At 41.3% G+C, this 16781-nt stretch overlaps 1 protein-coding gene across 1 annotated transcript in view; it reads right to left on the bottom strand.

Moving 5' to 3' along the window:
* Window positions 1–16781, bottom strand: part of DNAH11 (dynein axonemal heavy chain 11) — a 315096-nt gene that overhangs the window by 88825 nt on the left and 209490 nt on the right. The window contains 5 exon segments of the mRNA XM_060305020.1: window positions 4269–4370; window positions 6040–6222; window positions 7102–7245; window positions 9280–9393; window positions 14446–14592. Of these exon segments, the coding sequence (XP_060161003.1) occupies window positions 4269–4370; window positions 6040–6222; window positions 7102–7245; window positions 9280–9393; window positions 14446–14592 (690 nt within the window).

Below are 16781 nucleotides of genomic sequence, written 5' to 3'. Positions count from 1 at the left end.
CTTTATATGGGGCATTTTCTAAGCTTGGGATTTCTCAGCTGTGACACAAACCCACTGTGAACAGCCTCAGCTGGTCCACTGTGCGTCACTCCCACGGGAAATGGCAGACAAGGGAGCTGAGGCACGCACGAGGCTCACGCTGCTTGCCGTGCTATGGGTAACAAAGTCCTCTGCTCTCTGACCCACGCATCCCGCGTCTCACGTCTTCTGCCGGCATCTATGAAACTGTGGCAGGTAACCTGGCAGCCTGTGAGTAGGGTAAAATCTTGGTCCCTTCACAGTTCCTGACAGGCCCTGGCGTTTCAGGTTCTAGAAGTAAATGGAGTGAGGAAGGAGGGGCTTAGCCCGAACACCTCAGCCCACCAGACACCCTAAAAACCAGTGTTCTCCAACTTAAGTGTGCATCAGAACCACCTGGAGGGTTTGATCAAACCCAGATTCCTGGCCTCCCTGCCTGAGTTCCTCATTCAGTGTGTCTGAGGTGGATCTGAGAGTCTGTATATCTAACAAGTTCCCAGGCAACACTGATGCTGCTACTGGTCGAGAGAACACACTTTAAGAAACACTACCCTAAAGAGACCGAATTTGGACTTTTTCATGGCCATTCGTAGGCCCTGTATGCTTGAAAGACAAGATGGCCTTTTTTCCCCTCCAGCTCAGCAGTTTGTTTTTTTCTACTCAACCTTCAATATGAGGCCATCTTTTAGTCTGAAACTAGAGATAAAGACTTGAAAGAACAAAAACACAGAGACTAATACTGGTTAACAAATGCATTTCCATCACAGCATAAGTGCTGAGAGACACAGCCCTGCTTTTCTAGGTGAGATGGCAACAGGAGGCATAAGACAAGAAGGAGGGAAAGCCCATGAGGGAGGAAAAAAGAGAGGCTGAAGGAGATGAAAGCAAAGCTAGCAAAAAACATCATTTCACCTGGGCTCAAACCTTGATTTGACTGTGTACCAACAGAAAGAATCTATGCAGAGTTTGTCGTTGACTTTGGCATGACCAGTCTTCATAGAGAATTTTTTTTTTTTTTTTTTTACTTCAGGGTGTAGTGTATTTCCTACAAAGGGCATTCTCCTATACAACCACAATATAACCATCAAAACCAGGACATGGGGGCTTCCCTGGTGGTGCAGTGGTTGAGAATCTGCCTGCCAGTGCAGGGGACACGGGTTCGAGCCCTGGTCTGGGAAAATCCCACATGCCGCGGAGCAACTGGGCCCGTAAGCCACAACTACTGAGCCTGCGCGTCTGGAGCCCGTGCTCCACAACAAGAGAGGCCACAATAGTGAGAGGCCCGTGCACCGCGATGAAGAGTGGCCCCCGCTTGCCACAACTAGAGAAAGCCCTCGCACAGAAACGAAGACCCAACACAGCCATAAGTAAATAAATAAATTAAAAAAAACAAAAAACAACAACCAGGACATGAACACTGACACATTACTACCATCTAACTGAATGTTGGAGGGAAATGCAGCCAGAGATTCTGCTGCATTAATAACTACTCCCTGGAAATCCATTCTTGGAAGGGGGATGGAAGGGACCAATCTACATAAAGACATTGCTATTGTTACTCTGTCTTCTTTTCTCTGTGTCGCAAACTTAGTTTTGCAGCTTATTAATATAAGAACCTCTGCTTCTACCATTGGTCTTTGAAATCAACTGAGATGAGCAGTTCTTTTCAGCTCGTTGCAGGCTGTGTCCAAAAGATGACTAGTTCCACAACCACAGAAAGTCTTAACTTTAGAATCACACATGAGCATTCTCATCACTTTTCCATGAACATTAACTTGCTTCTAATATCTACATAAAGCCATTAATAATAGATGACAACATTTTTCTAAAGGTCTTAGTCAAGTTAACAGTGAGAGCTTTGACCAATGAATGAAGCTAAATTTAATAAAATTAATATGTTTTTCCTAAATTTGTCTAAATCAGCTGTCGTCGTTGTTGACAGTCGTGGCCCCAGACATAATCAGGCCAAGTTCAAGTCCTGTTCTATAAGAAGCTGGGCTTGGCTGCCTGGCCACTGTGAGCACCAGAGCCCAGGTGTGGTGATGGCGGAGTTCACCTGCTCAGAGACCCATGGCAGGATTTCCTCCAAGATGGGAGCATCCTCCTTCAGGTCTGCCCTCAGTTCCCACTGCTCCTTATTCTTCGCACTCCCATCGGACAACCTCTCTACACACATGATCTTCACGCCAGCGACTCCCAAATCTATGTTGCTGAGCCAGGCTTCTCTTTCAAACTCTAGTTCTGACCCCGAACATCTTCACTTGGGTTTTCTACACAAAGAGAGTGGGAATGAACATTTATGAAGCATCGACTGTGTACAGCACACTGAATAGCACCTCGATCCACCAGAATTTATAGGTGGGAAGCAACAGAAACCACCTCCAGCTAATTTAGGCTGAAGGGAACTTCCTCAAAATGGGGGAGCTCTTCCAAGGAAGTGAAAGGCAAAGAACTACACATAGGCTCCCGGAGCTCCAGGGAGACTGGGGAATAGCAACTCTTGGAAAGTTTCAACTGGACACTGTCTCTACAATGCATGAACTCTGTTTTCAGTTTTATTCTTTGGCTGATGATTCAAATTCTAGAGCCGGGGGTGGGGGGCAGGCGGGGAATCAAATCGGCAAAACTTGGACCACATACCTAGTCATCAGCCGTGACAGGAAAAGGTACCCTTGGTCAAAGTCCTACCTGAGTGTATCCAATGAGGAAAGATAATTCCCCAGAGATACACCAGGCTGTTCTCACCCAAAGTAGGTAGGACTGGATTCTGGGGAGCCCCAAATCACAAATGCCCACCTTGAGAGTTAGCTGTTATTATCACTATGTTACGGTTAAGAAACTGAAGCTCTGAGGATTTCCCTAAGTTGCCAGGGTTACACAGCCTTATCGCTCTGACTGCATTACTGCATGCTACCTTGTCAGGCACCTCTAACTCATCATCTCTATTCTGTACGCCTCCCCCTCCCTCTCTATCCTGTCAGCAGCCTTGAATCTATCTCGCCGTCTCCACTGCGGCTGCTCCTGCCTTAGCTGAGGCCCTAACAGGACCCACTGCAGTGCTTCTAGTTTGTCTTTCTGCAACTAGACCCCCTCCCTCCAGCTTCCATTCAGTCGATGAAAAGTGAGTCATTAACGTACTAAGATCTTTCCAACGCCCAATACCACAGGTCAGATGAAATTTAAATTCTGCAGCACGAAAGGCAGAGAAGGCTTTTGCTCACCTTTTGCTTTTGCTCACCATTACTTCCTGCTATTCCTAACCTTCCCCCAAACCCCCATCTTCGGCATCTGGCCTACTAGGACTCTTCAAGACTACCAACTGCTTCTTCCCTCTTTTTTTCATTCTTTACCAGGAATACCTTTCCTGACCTAGTTATCCTGGTGACTTGCAAGTAATTTTCACAGCTCCTGTCAAGTACACCTTCATTATAAAACTTTCTCTAATTTCTCTGGGCTCTTTTCTGGCACTCCTACTGCACTCTAGATATAGTCATATATATACTTATAACACTGGACTACAATGACTGGTTATATATTTGTAAAAACAGTCATGGTGATAATCTTTGTAGTTAGTGTTTTCTAAGCACTTACTATATGCCAGGCACCATGCGAAATTCTCAATATGAATTCATATTGATTACTAAATTCTCAATATGAATTCATATTGATTACTAAATTCTCAATATGAATTCATATTGATTACTAAATTCTCAATATGAATTCATATTGATTACTAAGTTCTCAATATGAACTACTGTCATTTTATCCTCACGATCCTAAGAAGTGGATGCTATTATAATACCTCCTTCACAGTTGAGAAAAAAGAGGCTCAGAGAGGTTAACTAACTCGTGCAGGGCAAAACAGTAAATACTGGAGCCTGGATATAAACCCAGGCACTTTGGTTCCAGAATCCTTGCTTTTTAATCACTGTGGGCTACACTCTTTCTACTTAATTAATACATAGTTAATTAACACTTGCAAAGTTTATTAACGCTACATAGTTAATTAACGCTTGCAAAGTTTCTTAAGTGCAGAAACCATCAAAGTTCCCACTTTTCCAGCTCAGTGTCCAGCATACAGCAGATACGGAATATGTACTGAAGGAGAATATAAAGGAATACATCCATGAAAGGTCAAATTCCTTCCTGTTTGGTAGGTCTCCGAGGTGGTCCTCTCTGAAAGTGGGATCCTAAGGCGGGGAGGGGTTCCATGTCTCGGGAACTTCTTCAGCGTTAGAGTCTGCACTTACCGCCAGCTTCTTCCTGATAGCCTCTAGTTTTTCAGTAGCTGCAGCCAGTTCTAAGTTTGCTTGGGCTAACGCTTGCCGTCTGGGCTCCACATCACAGTAGACCTGAAAAGCCACGTGGGGGTTATTTCACGAGGTAATAAAGATGGCAAAGACAAGTAATCATTCAGTCTTACGTTTGCTGGAAGCTTTACAATTAAAATCTCTATGTGACCTAGAAATTTGGTGTTTATTCTTAGCCATGGTACTACCTAATGGCAGAACAAAAATCCCCCCAGCCTACCAAGTCCTCTAAGCTTTCTACTGTTTATTCATTTATTCTGGACATTAGAGTTACAAGCACCTGCATAAAATGCTATACACGTCAAATACCATTAAGATACTAAAATTAGTTTTTCATAAAATTTGGAGATAATCCTCATATCATCAGAAATTGTAGTGTATAGGAACTACAGCTGAAGGTAGGATCAGGTCTAGCCTTTAAGGCAGAAAAGCTGTGTAGAGAAATTCTCTGAACCCAGAAAGGAATGTGGGAGATGTCCTCACCCAGTATTAACCACACTTTCTTTTCTAAGTTCCTGGCCACCTTAAATGTTATTTGAATGAGTGGTTTAAGCATTTGAGTGGATCAATTATTCTCCTGTTGGGGAGAGAGAAAGGAAATTAAATTTTACTTCCTATTTTATAGCAAAATGACACAGAACACAGCCACGGTCTAGCTCTGGGCTCATCTTTTCACCTAGGATGTGAGGCCAGCACAGCGGTCAGGTGTGTCATTATGGGGAGAGGCTGCCCATCAGCTGTGATCTGCCTGCAGTCTTGCCTGATACAGGCTTCCACTAAAGAGATGGAGAGACTGACAGGGTCCTATTCCTGTGGGTCTCCCATGTAAAGGACATAATCCAATTTTCTGAAAATCATTCTGGGAATGACACTGGCATTTCCTCAGCAATTCCATCTTTGGGTATAACACACAACCTCCCAAGACAAAAAGGAGACAGTTCCTCCCAGTGGAGGGCCATGTACTGTTCCCTTTTTACATCTAGTCCTTTGCAAAGTTCTTGGGACATAACTGACGGACAAGTATTTGATAAATAAATATAATTAATAAATAAATATAATTAATCTACCCAACATGCTTTTATCTAATCAAATCAAATTAATTGCTGCTATTTGATCTAAAGAAGCTACTCACTCGGGCTTCCCTGGTGGTGCAGTGGTTAAGAATCTGCCTGCCAAGGCAGGGCACATGGGGTTGAACCCTGGTCCAGGAAGATCCCAAATGCCATGGAGCAACTAAGCCCGTGGGCCGCAACTACTGAGCCTGCGCTCTAGAGCCCACGAGCCACAGTTACTGAGCCCGCGTGCCACAACTACTGAAGTCCGCGGGGCTTAGAGCCCGTGCTTCACAGCAAGAGAAGCCACCGCAATGAGAAGCCTATGCACCGCAACGAACAGTAGCCCCTCTCACCGCAACTAAAGACAGCCTGCATGCAGCAACAAAGATCCAACACAGCCAAAAATAAAATAAATCAATTAGTTAAGTAAAAAAAAAAGCTACTCACTCTACCCTAAAAAAAGATAGTTTCCAACATTTCAAATATCCTCCTGTAGAGAATTCTGTTTAATCTGACACTTTCATGTCTCATTCTTAGAACTTTATCTTATTCAGATAATGTTAAATTATTTTACATTTTTTGCTGGCCTAGAAATTAATATATGTACGGCCCTTCCTGAATAACACCCGTAAACCATCTGATCACAACTGATATACCTCATAGAACTTAATGATGTTGATGACCCAGGCACAGAGACCAGCTGCTGCAAAAGATTTGGTCCGAATCAGGTTTGGGTTGAACTCCGGGTCTTTCAAATACTGTTCATTCACCACTTTTAGACAGTTCTCTGGAATGTGCTCTTTGTCATAGTTAATTAACGCTTGCAAAAAATCATCCACCTGTAAGGCAAAAAGACTTATTGCAATGAGCCATTTGGGTGGCAGAGAAAATTCCAAGATCAAAAGTTAAAATCAGCTTTTAGGACTCACATTACAAAGGCAAAATTGGTTTGACTTTTTCAGTGTTTAGAGTATAAAGTTAGAATTAGCAATGGACACTTTTAAAATCCCTTCTATCCCAGGGTAAAATATTCAGTCCCTGCACAGGAGGCATTCACATTTTGAAGAAAAGAAAAAGAAAAACACATACCCCAAAATCCCTTTGCTTCACCTTCGTGTACATTAGTAACATTTTTCCAGCATAAGACATCCATGTAATTTTCTCCCTCCTACACTTAACTGCTTTAATAATTTTGAAAATAATTAGCACCCTTCCAACGGCTGCTGGTGTTGACTTAGATGTGCTACAACCCTACGCTAATCTCCAACTTGGCAAACAGAAATTCTAAGTCTAGAGAACATACAGCAGATTACACTTAGCAAATAGGAAGATGATTTTTTTTTTTTTTAGCAGTTGGGAATTTTATAGCTTTCCTCTTTCTCCTCAAATTGTATGTTTTTTCAAAAATTTATTTTTTTGAAGTATAGTTGATTTACAATGTTGTGTTAATTTCTGCTGAACAGCAAAGTGACTCAGTTATATGTATATATACATTCTTTTCGTATTCTTTTCCATTTTGCTTAATCACAGGACATGGAATATAGTTCCCTGTGCTATACAGTAGGACTTTGTTGTTTATCCAATCTATATATATAATAGTTCTTATCTGCTAAACTCAAAGTCCCAGTCCATCCTTCCCCCACCCCTGCTGTCAAGTATAACCACAGAACTGAACAGAGAAATTGTCGGGATTTTCATGTTGCCGGGCTGCCTGATACCTTTCCCATGAAGACTTTAGCTGCCTTCCAACTCCGGTCTTTTGGCACTCTGCCCCGGGGAGCCAGAAGGACCATCACGGCTGCAGTAACGTTGGTAACTGCATTTGGAGGGTTGGGAAAGGCTTTCAGCTCAGTGAGATTGACCTGAAAAAAAGCACACACACTCTCAAGACCAGGAGAGGTCTGGTTTCTCAAGACCAGCTGTTAGGTCATCAAGCTGGTCTTCAGTGGATGGTCTTTTCCACCCTCTCCTTTCCACACCAGTCTCGGTTGGGCAGTTTTTGCCGCCCACCCGGGGGTCCCACCACCGTGGAACTCCAGGAGGTTCAGTGCTTGCTGGGTGCTTTTCTGGTACTTCGGAAACATCACTGCCCTTTCTGGCTTCCAAGTAAATTTATCTGCCTGATCTACCAGTCCTGCAGAGCCTTGCACACTGAGTCCAGGGAATTTCATAAACATATAGGTTTTAAGGTATTTATGGGTCTATCCCACCTATGGAATATATTTGCCTTTTAACCAGGCCCTCCCAGAAACAGAGTCCCTTAGTTCAGAGTCTCTTAGTTTTGTTTTTCTGCTTTACATGCACAAAAAACATCTTCTATTACACTATAATGACTGTCAACTGGGAAGATGCCCGCATAGGCTGAACCTCCTTTCTGCGTTCCTCCTTAACCTCCACAGGTCAGAATCTTGATTTACTCAACAGATGGTATTCATGGGATAAACCACCAGTATCAGGACAAATACTTTGGAGCAAGCATTAGTATCTATAAGAAGTATATGTAGGTTCATGATACATGTTTTTTTAAAAAGGATTTCCTGTGAAATTTCCTGAGCTGTATTATACACTCTTGCTTATAAAGCCTTATCAAATGTTGAACCTGATTCTCCTCCATTACCATAAACTGGCTCTTTATTTGGGAAATGACTGCAAAGGACAGAAAGGGTGTGAAAACAGGAGCAAAAGCAAAAACTTAAAATATGCTAATGCTAACTGAGAGCTGGGTAACCAAGATTCTTTCATCATTTATAAATATACTGAGCTTTACATTTAAGTGATATTAATTTATTTTGACTGAGTATATAATAATATCTTCAGAGGAAAAGTTGCCAGTGCAAAGCACAAAGAAGAAAATAAACATTCTAGTGCTAAGAGGAAAACACAGAATTCCATTACTCAGAAATAATCAGTTACTATTACTCTTTTTTCCCAATTTTTTCCTATGCACAAACATATTCTTATAAAAAAACGTTACACTAAATCGTATTTTATAATCTGCTTTATTCACTTAATACATCATGAACAGCAGGATATTTGAATGCAGAATAATCACTCTTCCATCATGGTATACGTATGTTCTTTTAAATTGTTCAGCTTTATGGTAATACTATAAGAAACATCCATGAAGGAAATCATTCGCTGTTCACAGTCAAAATTACCTCCTTCAAAAGAATACTTAGAGAAATGAATTGAATATTTCTTTGAAGATCAGGGAATGTCTGGATCCTTCCCTCTTTGAAGCTGAATTTAAGATCCTCAGGCCTAGTAATGCCCTAGGATTCACCCCAGAGGCCTAGTAGAACCCAGGGGCAAGACCAGCTGTAGGCTCTTAGAATGACATTGCCCATAATTCCATCTCTCCTTCTGACCATCACAGATTATTTTCTCTTATGGGAATTCGAATACCTAGTGAGGTTTTGCTAATAATGTGAAGCCAAGGAAAAACGGTGTGGGTCAAACCTAGGTGTCTTTGATTCCAGCCTGTTGCCCTTTTCCTGAGGGTCTCTCATTAATACTATTTTTTTATATCCAGAGGAAGTAGAGAATCCCTCACTTGGTTCTTAAAGCAACACATAATATGAATCACTGGATTTGGGCCGAATCCAATTGCTAACAATAGAACTGCCTTTCATAAGAGTATAAACTGCATGGCACTGGAAGTATTCAAAAGGAGACTGCTTGTTGGGGTGAAGAAGGACAAACTCCCAGATGGGAAAGGAAGGTCAACTACAATGATGACCTCAAATATTTGTTTCAACTGTAACATTTAATGGGACTTTCTTTCCTTTTTCAAAACTCTTTGGTTGCATGAATTTCACCCTTAGTTCAGTTATTCAAACTCTAATAACCTCCAAATATTATTTAGAGGAAACCCTGAGCCAAGGAATCATCCTTACCCTGTTGAGTGTATTGAGAGCAGCTGTCGCGGCCACCAGAGCGGGCTCAGCCTTAAGTAAGTCGGCCTCACACTCCTTCTGTTTCTGGGACACTTCAGTCTGAATAGCTGTCACCTAATCAAAGAGGAAAAACACAGAAACCCACATACACAAATTATCATCTCAGATATCTCTACTGAAAAATGCAGGCTGCCTCCGAGGCACTGTTCAATAATTCGTCTGTATTTGAACAGCGGAGGAATTTGTTGTAGAGACTAACTTCCCTTCAGGTACAGTGTATACACAAAGCTTTGCACACACACAAAACACACAACACAAATGGAATCAAATATCAAAATGCTCCAAGACAGGCTCTACCTTAGTTACAAGGTGCCACTAATAATAAATGCAAGATTAAGCAATTCCTCTGTTCTTCAGTTTTCTTTTTCAGCAAGTCCTGAACAAGCGAAAATCCAAGCTGGCTCAGTAACCTAGACCACAAAATATTTTTGCTAAAATTCTCTCATTTTTCCTTACATTTAGCTTGCCTACATTATCTGATTACTCACACTTACATTACCTAAAGGTCACGTTAATTAATTTTTAAGAATAAATGTGAAGCTTTTTTGTTCAACTGGCTAGAAGATATTGTTCTATCCCATGCATGCTTAATCACAGAAAAAATTTTTATGAAGATTAATTCTTGGTTTCTCTAAGGACCTGGTAAGAAACTACAGCTCCAACAACCCAGGTCTATCTTTGGCAATGGGACCGTGATGTTTGCTGTCCGCTCTACTGTTGAGGGTCCAGGGACACTATTCACATGCCAAAGAGGGTCTTGCATTAGCCCCCTGGCATGAACACATATAATATGGATATAGGGAAGCCATGTTGGTAAACTCGAACCAAGCCAAAATGAGAACCTTTGGGGTTTCTATCCTCCTCCCTTTAGAACACTGATAGAACTCGAATGTCCAGGAACAATAAAATCTTTGTCCTCAGCAGAAATGTGACTTTCAAAGCTGTGGCGCTGGGCACCAGGATCCAGTCAGCATATGGGATGGTTGCTGACGTGATGGGGATTGTGAATGATTAAGTGTGAACAAAAGTGCATTCGTTCAGATGTGTTTGGATTGAACAGGTTTAAAACTGTACCCATAAACGTAAACACTGCTCACAACAAATTTTGTTGTCTACCACAGCTTTATTAGCAGAAATTACCCTTCTCCTGATTAACCGTTATTCTGGTATGTACTGCACCTTTTATGAACATAATTGGTCCATAGTAGATATGTGACCTCCGGCCAATACTTACGGGCTATGGTTAACACCTGTAAGGAAACTCTGCATGCTTACAGAGAACTGGTCTAAAACCACAATCCTCAAAGCTGCCAGGAATGGACCATGAAAACTCTAAGGATACTATTATACATTTTCAATGCGCTGGAGAATACTGCTACGGATGAAACAGAGACTGTATTTGAGTGAGTTATTACATCAGGCTTATTTATTTTCCTTAAGGATATACTAAATCTACACATGCTGTTTGTGCCCATTTGTAATAACATCATTTTAAACTGGACTCAGGATCATGGTTTTTTAATACCTAGAGAGTATTTCTTCTAAATGCTATTTCTATGAGACTGGGGTCATAGAGTCTTCTCCCTCTAACTCCTTTACTGTTAATGGAGTATTATTCCTTTGGGTAATTTTGATAAACAGAGCAATTTAGAACATTTAATAACTAAAATCCCACAAATGCAAATGAAAAAAATACTCTAGGGGCTTCCCTGGTGGTGCAGTGGTTGAGAGTCCGCCTGCCGATGCAGGGGACACGGGTTCGTGCCCCAGTCCCCGAAGATCCCACATGTGCGGAGCGGCTGGGCCCGTGAGCCATGGCCGCTGAGCCTGCGCATCCGGAGCCTGTGCTCCGCGACGAGAGAGGCCACAGCAGTGAGCGGCCCGCGTACCGGGAAAAAAAAAAAAAAAAACTCTAGGTTGGTCAACTTATTTCTTATTCCCAATCCCTCTCACCCTAAGTGCAACTACACTAGAGTTGTGAAAATGCTTTGTATCTCAGGGACTTGGGAAGCCTCACTGTGCAATTTCCTCTGCCCTCTCCCACACCAAACAAGGTTCCTGTGGACTGGTTAGTGAGGCCCAACCTGGAGAAGGTGGAAGAGCTACACAGATGGCTTAGAGTATGTGCTTTCCCTCTACCATCGTCCGTTAAAGCAGATTTGGAGACTGTCCCATTCTTGGGTACACCAGAATTTTTCTGCCCTCTGCTAGTCAAAAGCTCCTTGCAGATGGTTCATGAAATTTAGTGGCGGTCACAAGAGGATAAAGTCACAATAACTGCTTGTTTTGGGCTGAACTGTGTCCATTCAAAATTCTCAGGTTGAAGCCTTAACCCCAGGACCTCTGAATGTGATCGTATTTACAGAGAGGGCCTTTAAAGAGATGATTAAATTAAAACGAGCCTGTTAGGGTGGGGCTTAATCTAATCTGACTAATATCCTTATAAGAGGAGGAAATCTGGTTACACACAAGAGTTGGCAGGGGTGTGTGCACAGAGGGAAGGGCATATGAGGATACAGAGAGAAGGTGGCTGTCTGCAAGGCCAGAGAGAGAGAGGCCTCTGGAGAAACCAAATCTGCCAACACCCTGACCTTGGACTTCCAGAGTCCAGAGCGCTGAGAAAATAAATTTCTGTTGTTTAACCCTCCCAGTCCCTGATATTTTGTTATGGCAGCCTTAGCTAACAAATACACGGCTCTCACCTGTCTTTAAGAAATTCTTGATGGTCCTAAAATTCAGCCCCACCCATCTTTAGAAAAGAAACATTAAAAAACTGAAGATCATTCAAAATCAGGGCGGATGTCCACCTTTTGAAGAGATTATATGAGCTCTGCAATTTGGAAGGCACTTTCACTCATGAGGATTACTATTCAACAAAGAAAGCAGTTTGAAAGGGATCAGAGGATCCTTAGAATTTGGAGCTGATAAGTGAAACAAAGATGGAAGATCTAATTTTCACGAGCTTAATGGTGCTTCTGTTACCTGAGGTCACTGCTGGCGATGCCCATGATTTGAACAGTCCTCGATGATTTTATAAACTTGAAGCAACAATTTCAACCAGCTTCTCTACATGGGTTGTCAAGATGCACAGCAAGACAGCCTCTAAACCCCAATATTTGTTTAGCCATATCAAATGTGGCAACATACTTTTGTTATTTTTTAATTACTTCTTAAGTATTAAATCTTGAGACCCCAATTTCATAGAATCACAGAGACCATATACACCCTTTTTTAATAACCACATAGAATCTAGCACATTGATGAACATATGACCAATGTGAGCCCATAGCACATACTTGGTCTTGATTAATTCCTTGACTCTACATAGTTTAATTACAAATAGATTCTCCTTCCATTACCACCAACTTAGAAGAGTTCTTTCTACCATAACATCACTTGACTTTCATCATAGCCTTATCGCTAACCCTAAATACCTTGTCTATCAACATGTCACTTGTCTCCTGTCTTTCCCATTACAATGTAAGCTACGTGCAGGCACCTTGCATATCATATACGTATATCCTCAAGAACCTAGAAAAGTGCCAGGCAAAAAAATAGGTGCTCAGACAATATTTGTTATTTATAACTAAATTAAGCCTCATGGATAAAATGAAAATAATTTTAAGTATTATTTTTATTTCTTGGTACGGATTAGATATACAAAATACTATGTGTCCTTTCCATGTTTGGAGAACTTCACGAAACAACCTGTCAGATGAGTTCTAATTTGCTAAAACATTTTTCCCCGTTTGTGAGGATAATTTTGACTTAGAAAGTCACATGCAAAAATGTGAAAAGTCCTCCAGAGTACTTGTCATGTTTTAAGATCTGTAGAGATGGGTTATGATATAGTAATTATTGGAGTATCACAAATTTGTGTAATGCCTGAAAAACATCCCCTGGGTGGAATTAGCTTATGATAATCACACCATGTGTGAGACCTAATTACTTAAGATAAAAATATACTTTTAAGGATATCTTCCATTTACCTGAAACTCAATGGAAATATTTATTACCAGAATTAGGAATCACATGCCTCTCGGCCATGCCAAACATGCCTTATCTTTAACTTCAAAAATAAGTTTTAAAAAAATCATTAATTTAGCATTTTGACTTTCACTATGCTTTTAAAGTCTTTAGCTGTGCAAGTTAAAGGCAAACATGCTCAATACACATTACAAAAAAAGGAAAACAACTCAACTGCCTATTAATGAACGGCAACATCACTGGTAAAATACAGATATTTTCTCATATCGTTAATGCAGAATAATAGCATAATGGCTGCTGATTCCCAGGCTATGCGACTCATAATTTACATTTTTTAATTAACTAAGCCCTGATTATAATCTTTTGTCTAAAATAAGATAACTGACCTTGCACATATACAGTTGTTCAATTTTTAAACAACTATTTAGTAATCATTCTGTTTGCTATAGTTCTTTTGGGAAGTGAGATACACAAAAATAAAATACCTTCTACTTGGAGCTGAAGTTTTGGTAAGAGAAGATGACAATATAACATATTTATTTCAGAATTACTGGAAACCCAAGTACAAAGAAAGCAGAAGCTATATAATCTTAAAAGTAATTGTTTCCAACAATAAAACACCATACAGAATGCCAGGGCCTCCACTGACTGAAAAAGAACAAATTTAGCTTAGGATATAATAATAAACTCACGTTGCGTTATTAAAATGCAAAATTCGAAAACCGTCTTGCAAAGTGACGGAATGGGCTTTGTTAACAATTGAGTTGTTCAATTTGCCTAAAAACTGAAAAGCTTTAGAAACCTCCGGAGGTGACTTCCTGACCTTTACTGTATTACAAATAGGCCTGATGTTCAAGATCCACATCCATTATATGCTTGAATGAGCTCAGTATTTATTGTTCTTTCATATCATTAAAAGAGCTAAAAGGTTGGGAAAATGCATAATGTAAAGAAAGGTCAAGTGGTAATCACGGTGTGAAATGCTGTTACATGTGTAACTGTAATAATTCTTTAGATTTTACGCTCCCTGGAGAGGAAGTTGTTCAAAACTGTTCACCTACAAAGGTTTATTTTGTGCTAAATATAGCTCTGTACTCTAAATGGTGGAATTAGCCTGACCTTTCTCTCTTCGGTATCCGCGATGGCCTTTTCCCGGCTCACTTTCTCCGTCTGAAGCCCGATCTTCGTGATCAGAGCTTCAGCATCGTGATTTCTCAGTTGTAACTCAGCTTCTTGAGAGGCAAGTCTGGCTTTCAGATCCCCTACCTAAAGGAAAAGTCATGACTTTGAAGAAACCTGTGTCAATAACAACAAACATCAGATATAGCTTATTTTTTTAAGTGAATTCAGGGGTGCCTAGCAATTTCTATCTTGGTTTTTCTTCTACCCTGATTTGACTTTAATTCCTGTGAAAAAAATGCAGCCCCTGTGTTTTAAAAAAAAATGCATTTCTTTTTAAACACAGGAATCAACAGAATAATGTTTTCGAATGGTTTTGCGGAAAAAGTCATTAACTTAATGTCAGCGCCAACCAGACATTTATCTTCTCAGCTCAGGGCAGCACCACCAGCTGTCCCCACCTGAGCACATGTCACCCAAGCATGTGTCATTCATGCCCCCTGTGGGGTATAAATATTACTGTTTGTGTGTGGGGGGTTTTTTTTTTTAAATCACAAAAAAAAATCACAACCATTTATTTTGACTCCATTGCTAAAAACACTTCAGGAATTTCATCTTGTGGAACCACACTCCACTTCTATATCCAAGGATGCCTGTAACCTCCCCGCCAACATGGGTTATTTACACTCTACCCTAAAAGGCACAGCTGGTACTGTGACTGCTACCTGTACTACTAGAGTTTAAGCTAAGACTGATTTTTTTAGCCTCTTTATGAACTCAGGGTCACACTGCACAGTGGTTTGCTTCTCTCTTCTTTTTAGCCGTGTGAAACTAGTCACATGTTAGGCCACAATCAAAATCATCATCCAAGAGATTAGGAGGAAACTTATTTCAAGCCCTGATTTCAGTCTCTAAGGAAGCTGTTAAGTCTGAAATATCGAAAGCAACTCAAGCCCTGGATGCGAGCCTTATGGATGAAGAGAATTCACTTGGGCTCTCTATTATGAGCTACGCTAAATCTGCAGAGGGGCTACCTGGCTAAAGAAGGGGTTTAGGGCTTTGCTGCAATTCATGAACAGCGCTACGGTTGGACATATTTCAGACGGCATGGATATCCAGCTCTGCAGGACTGCTGCAAGGGCACACGCTCCAAGATGAAGACATCTTGCTCTGCACACCACCTGATCTTACACTGTCAGGCTTTCTGGTTGTCCACATAGGAGACTATGCTTCCTCTCCAAAATAAATTGATTTTAAAAACTCTTAAGGTGCTATTAGATATTCCAACCACATGCACAAACACCTAATGGCAAGAACTCATCAGTAGTCCTTCCATCAAGACCTTGTGTATCTTCTCAGACTTTCTGCCTATTGTTTATAGCTGAGGGGGAATAAGGAAACCCCAAACAGCTGTGAACATGGCAGGCACCCCCTTTCTTTCTTCCTCTCCCCAACCCCCAGCTCAACAACACACAACTGAGATGACTGTCAGGAAACCACAGACTTTCTCTTCTTCTTCTCTGTGACTGAGATGCTGCCACCACTGAGATGAACCAGGATGCTACTCCCCGTGCTTTAGTCTCTGTCATTTGGGGAGAAAACTCTCGCAGTGTGGCAGAGGCCCCACCGGTATTGAGTTCACTTTAGCCAACACTGTCATTTCCTGGGGCAAAGTCAACAGGCTCATTTTGGGTCATCCTTCAGAGGGACATAAATGCTCTGGGATACAGATCTCTTCCACTTTTAGCTTAACAGGACTCCTAGCAAAAAGTCTTTACTAGGGAAAACGGTTTTGATTCAAGTGAGATGGAACTGGAGGGACAGGGAAAGGGAAGACAAATGAAAGAGAAACAAGGCAAAAAGAGTAAGATAAAACATTTATAAAAAGAGAGAGCAAAGAAAGACATTCTTTGAAAGTGAAGGAAAAGATGCACATATAGGAATATATTCTTTGGGGGTTTTCCAGCAACTATTCTTTGCAACACTCAGTCTTGGAAACTGTCGTGGAAACCTCCTCACTCCGGTTTCTCTTTCCCAATCGTGGTCCATCTACTCACTGCTCAGCACAGATCACAGTGTTTCACCGAAGAGCCATTCCTGGTGTATGAAATGAAGGGGGAAAGAGGCAAGTGATGCTTTGGCCTTCAGACATACTTGAAGGACATGGCCAGAGAGTCCTTCAGGGTGAAAGTCACCAACATACACTCCCCCAACCAGGTTCTGTCTCATTTCCAGCCTAGGCATGGATGGGCCACCAGTACTCTTGGGGGGAAAACTGGCCCAATTTCTTGAAAAGCATATGGGTGTACAACCTGATGACAAATACTCTGAAAAGG

Source organism: Globicephala melas, chromosome 9, assembly GCF_963455315.2.
Source record: "Globicephala melas chromosome 9, mGloMel1.2, whole genome shotgun sequence".
Taxonomy (NCBI): Eukaryota; Metazoa; Chordata; class Mammalia; order Artiodactyla; family Delphinidae; genus Globicephala; species Globicephala melas.
Note: the sequence above shows the minus strand (reverse complement) of the source record. Positions and strands in the feature narration are given on the sequence as shown.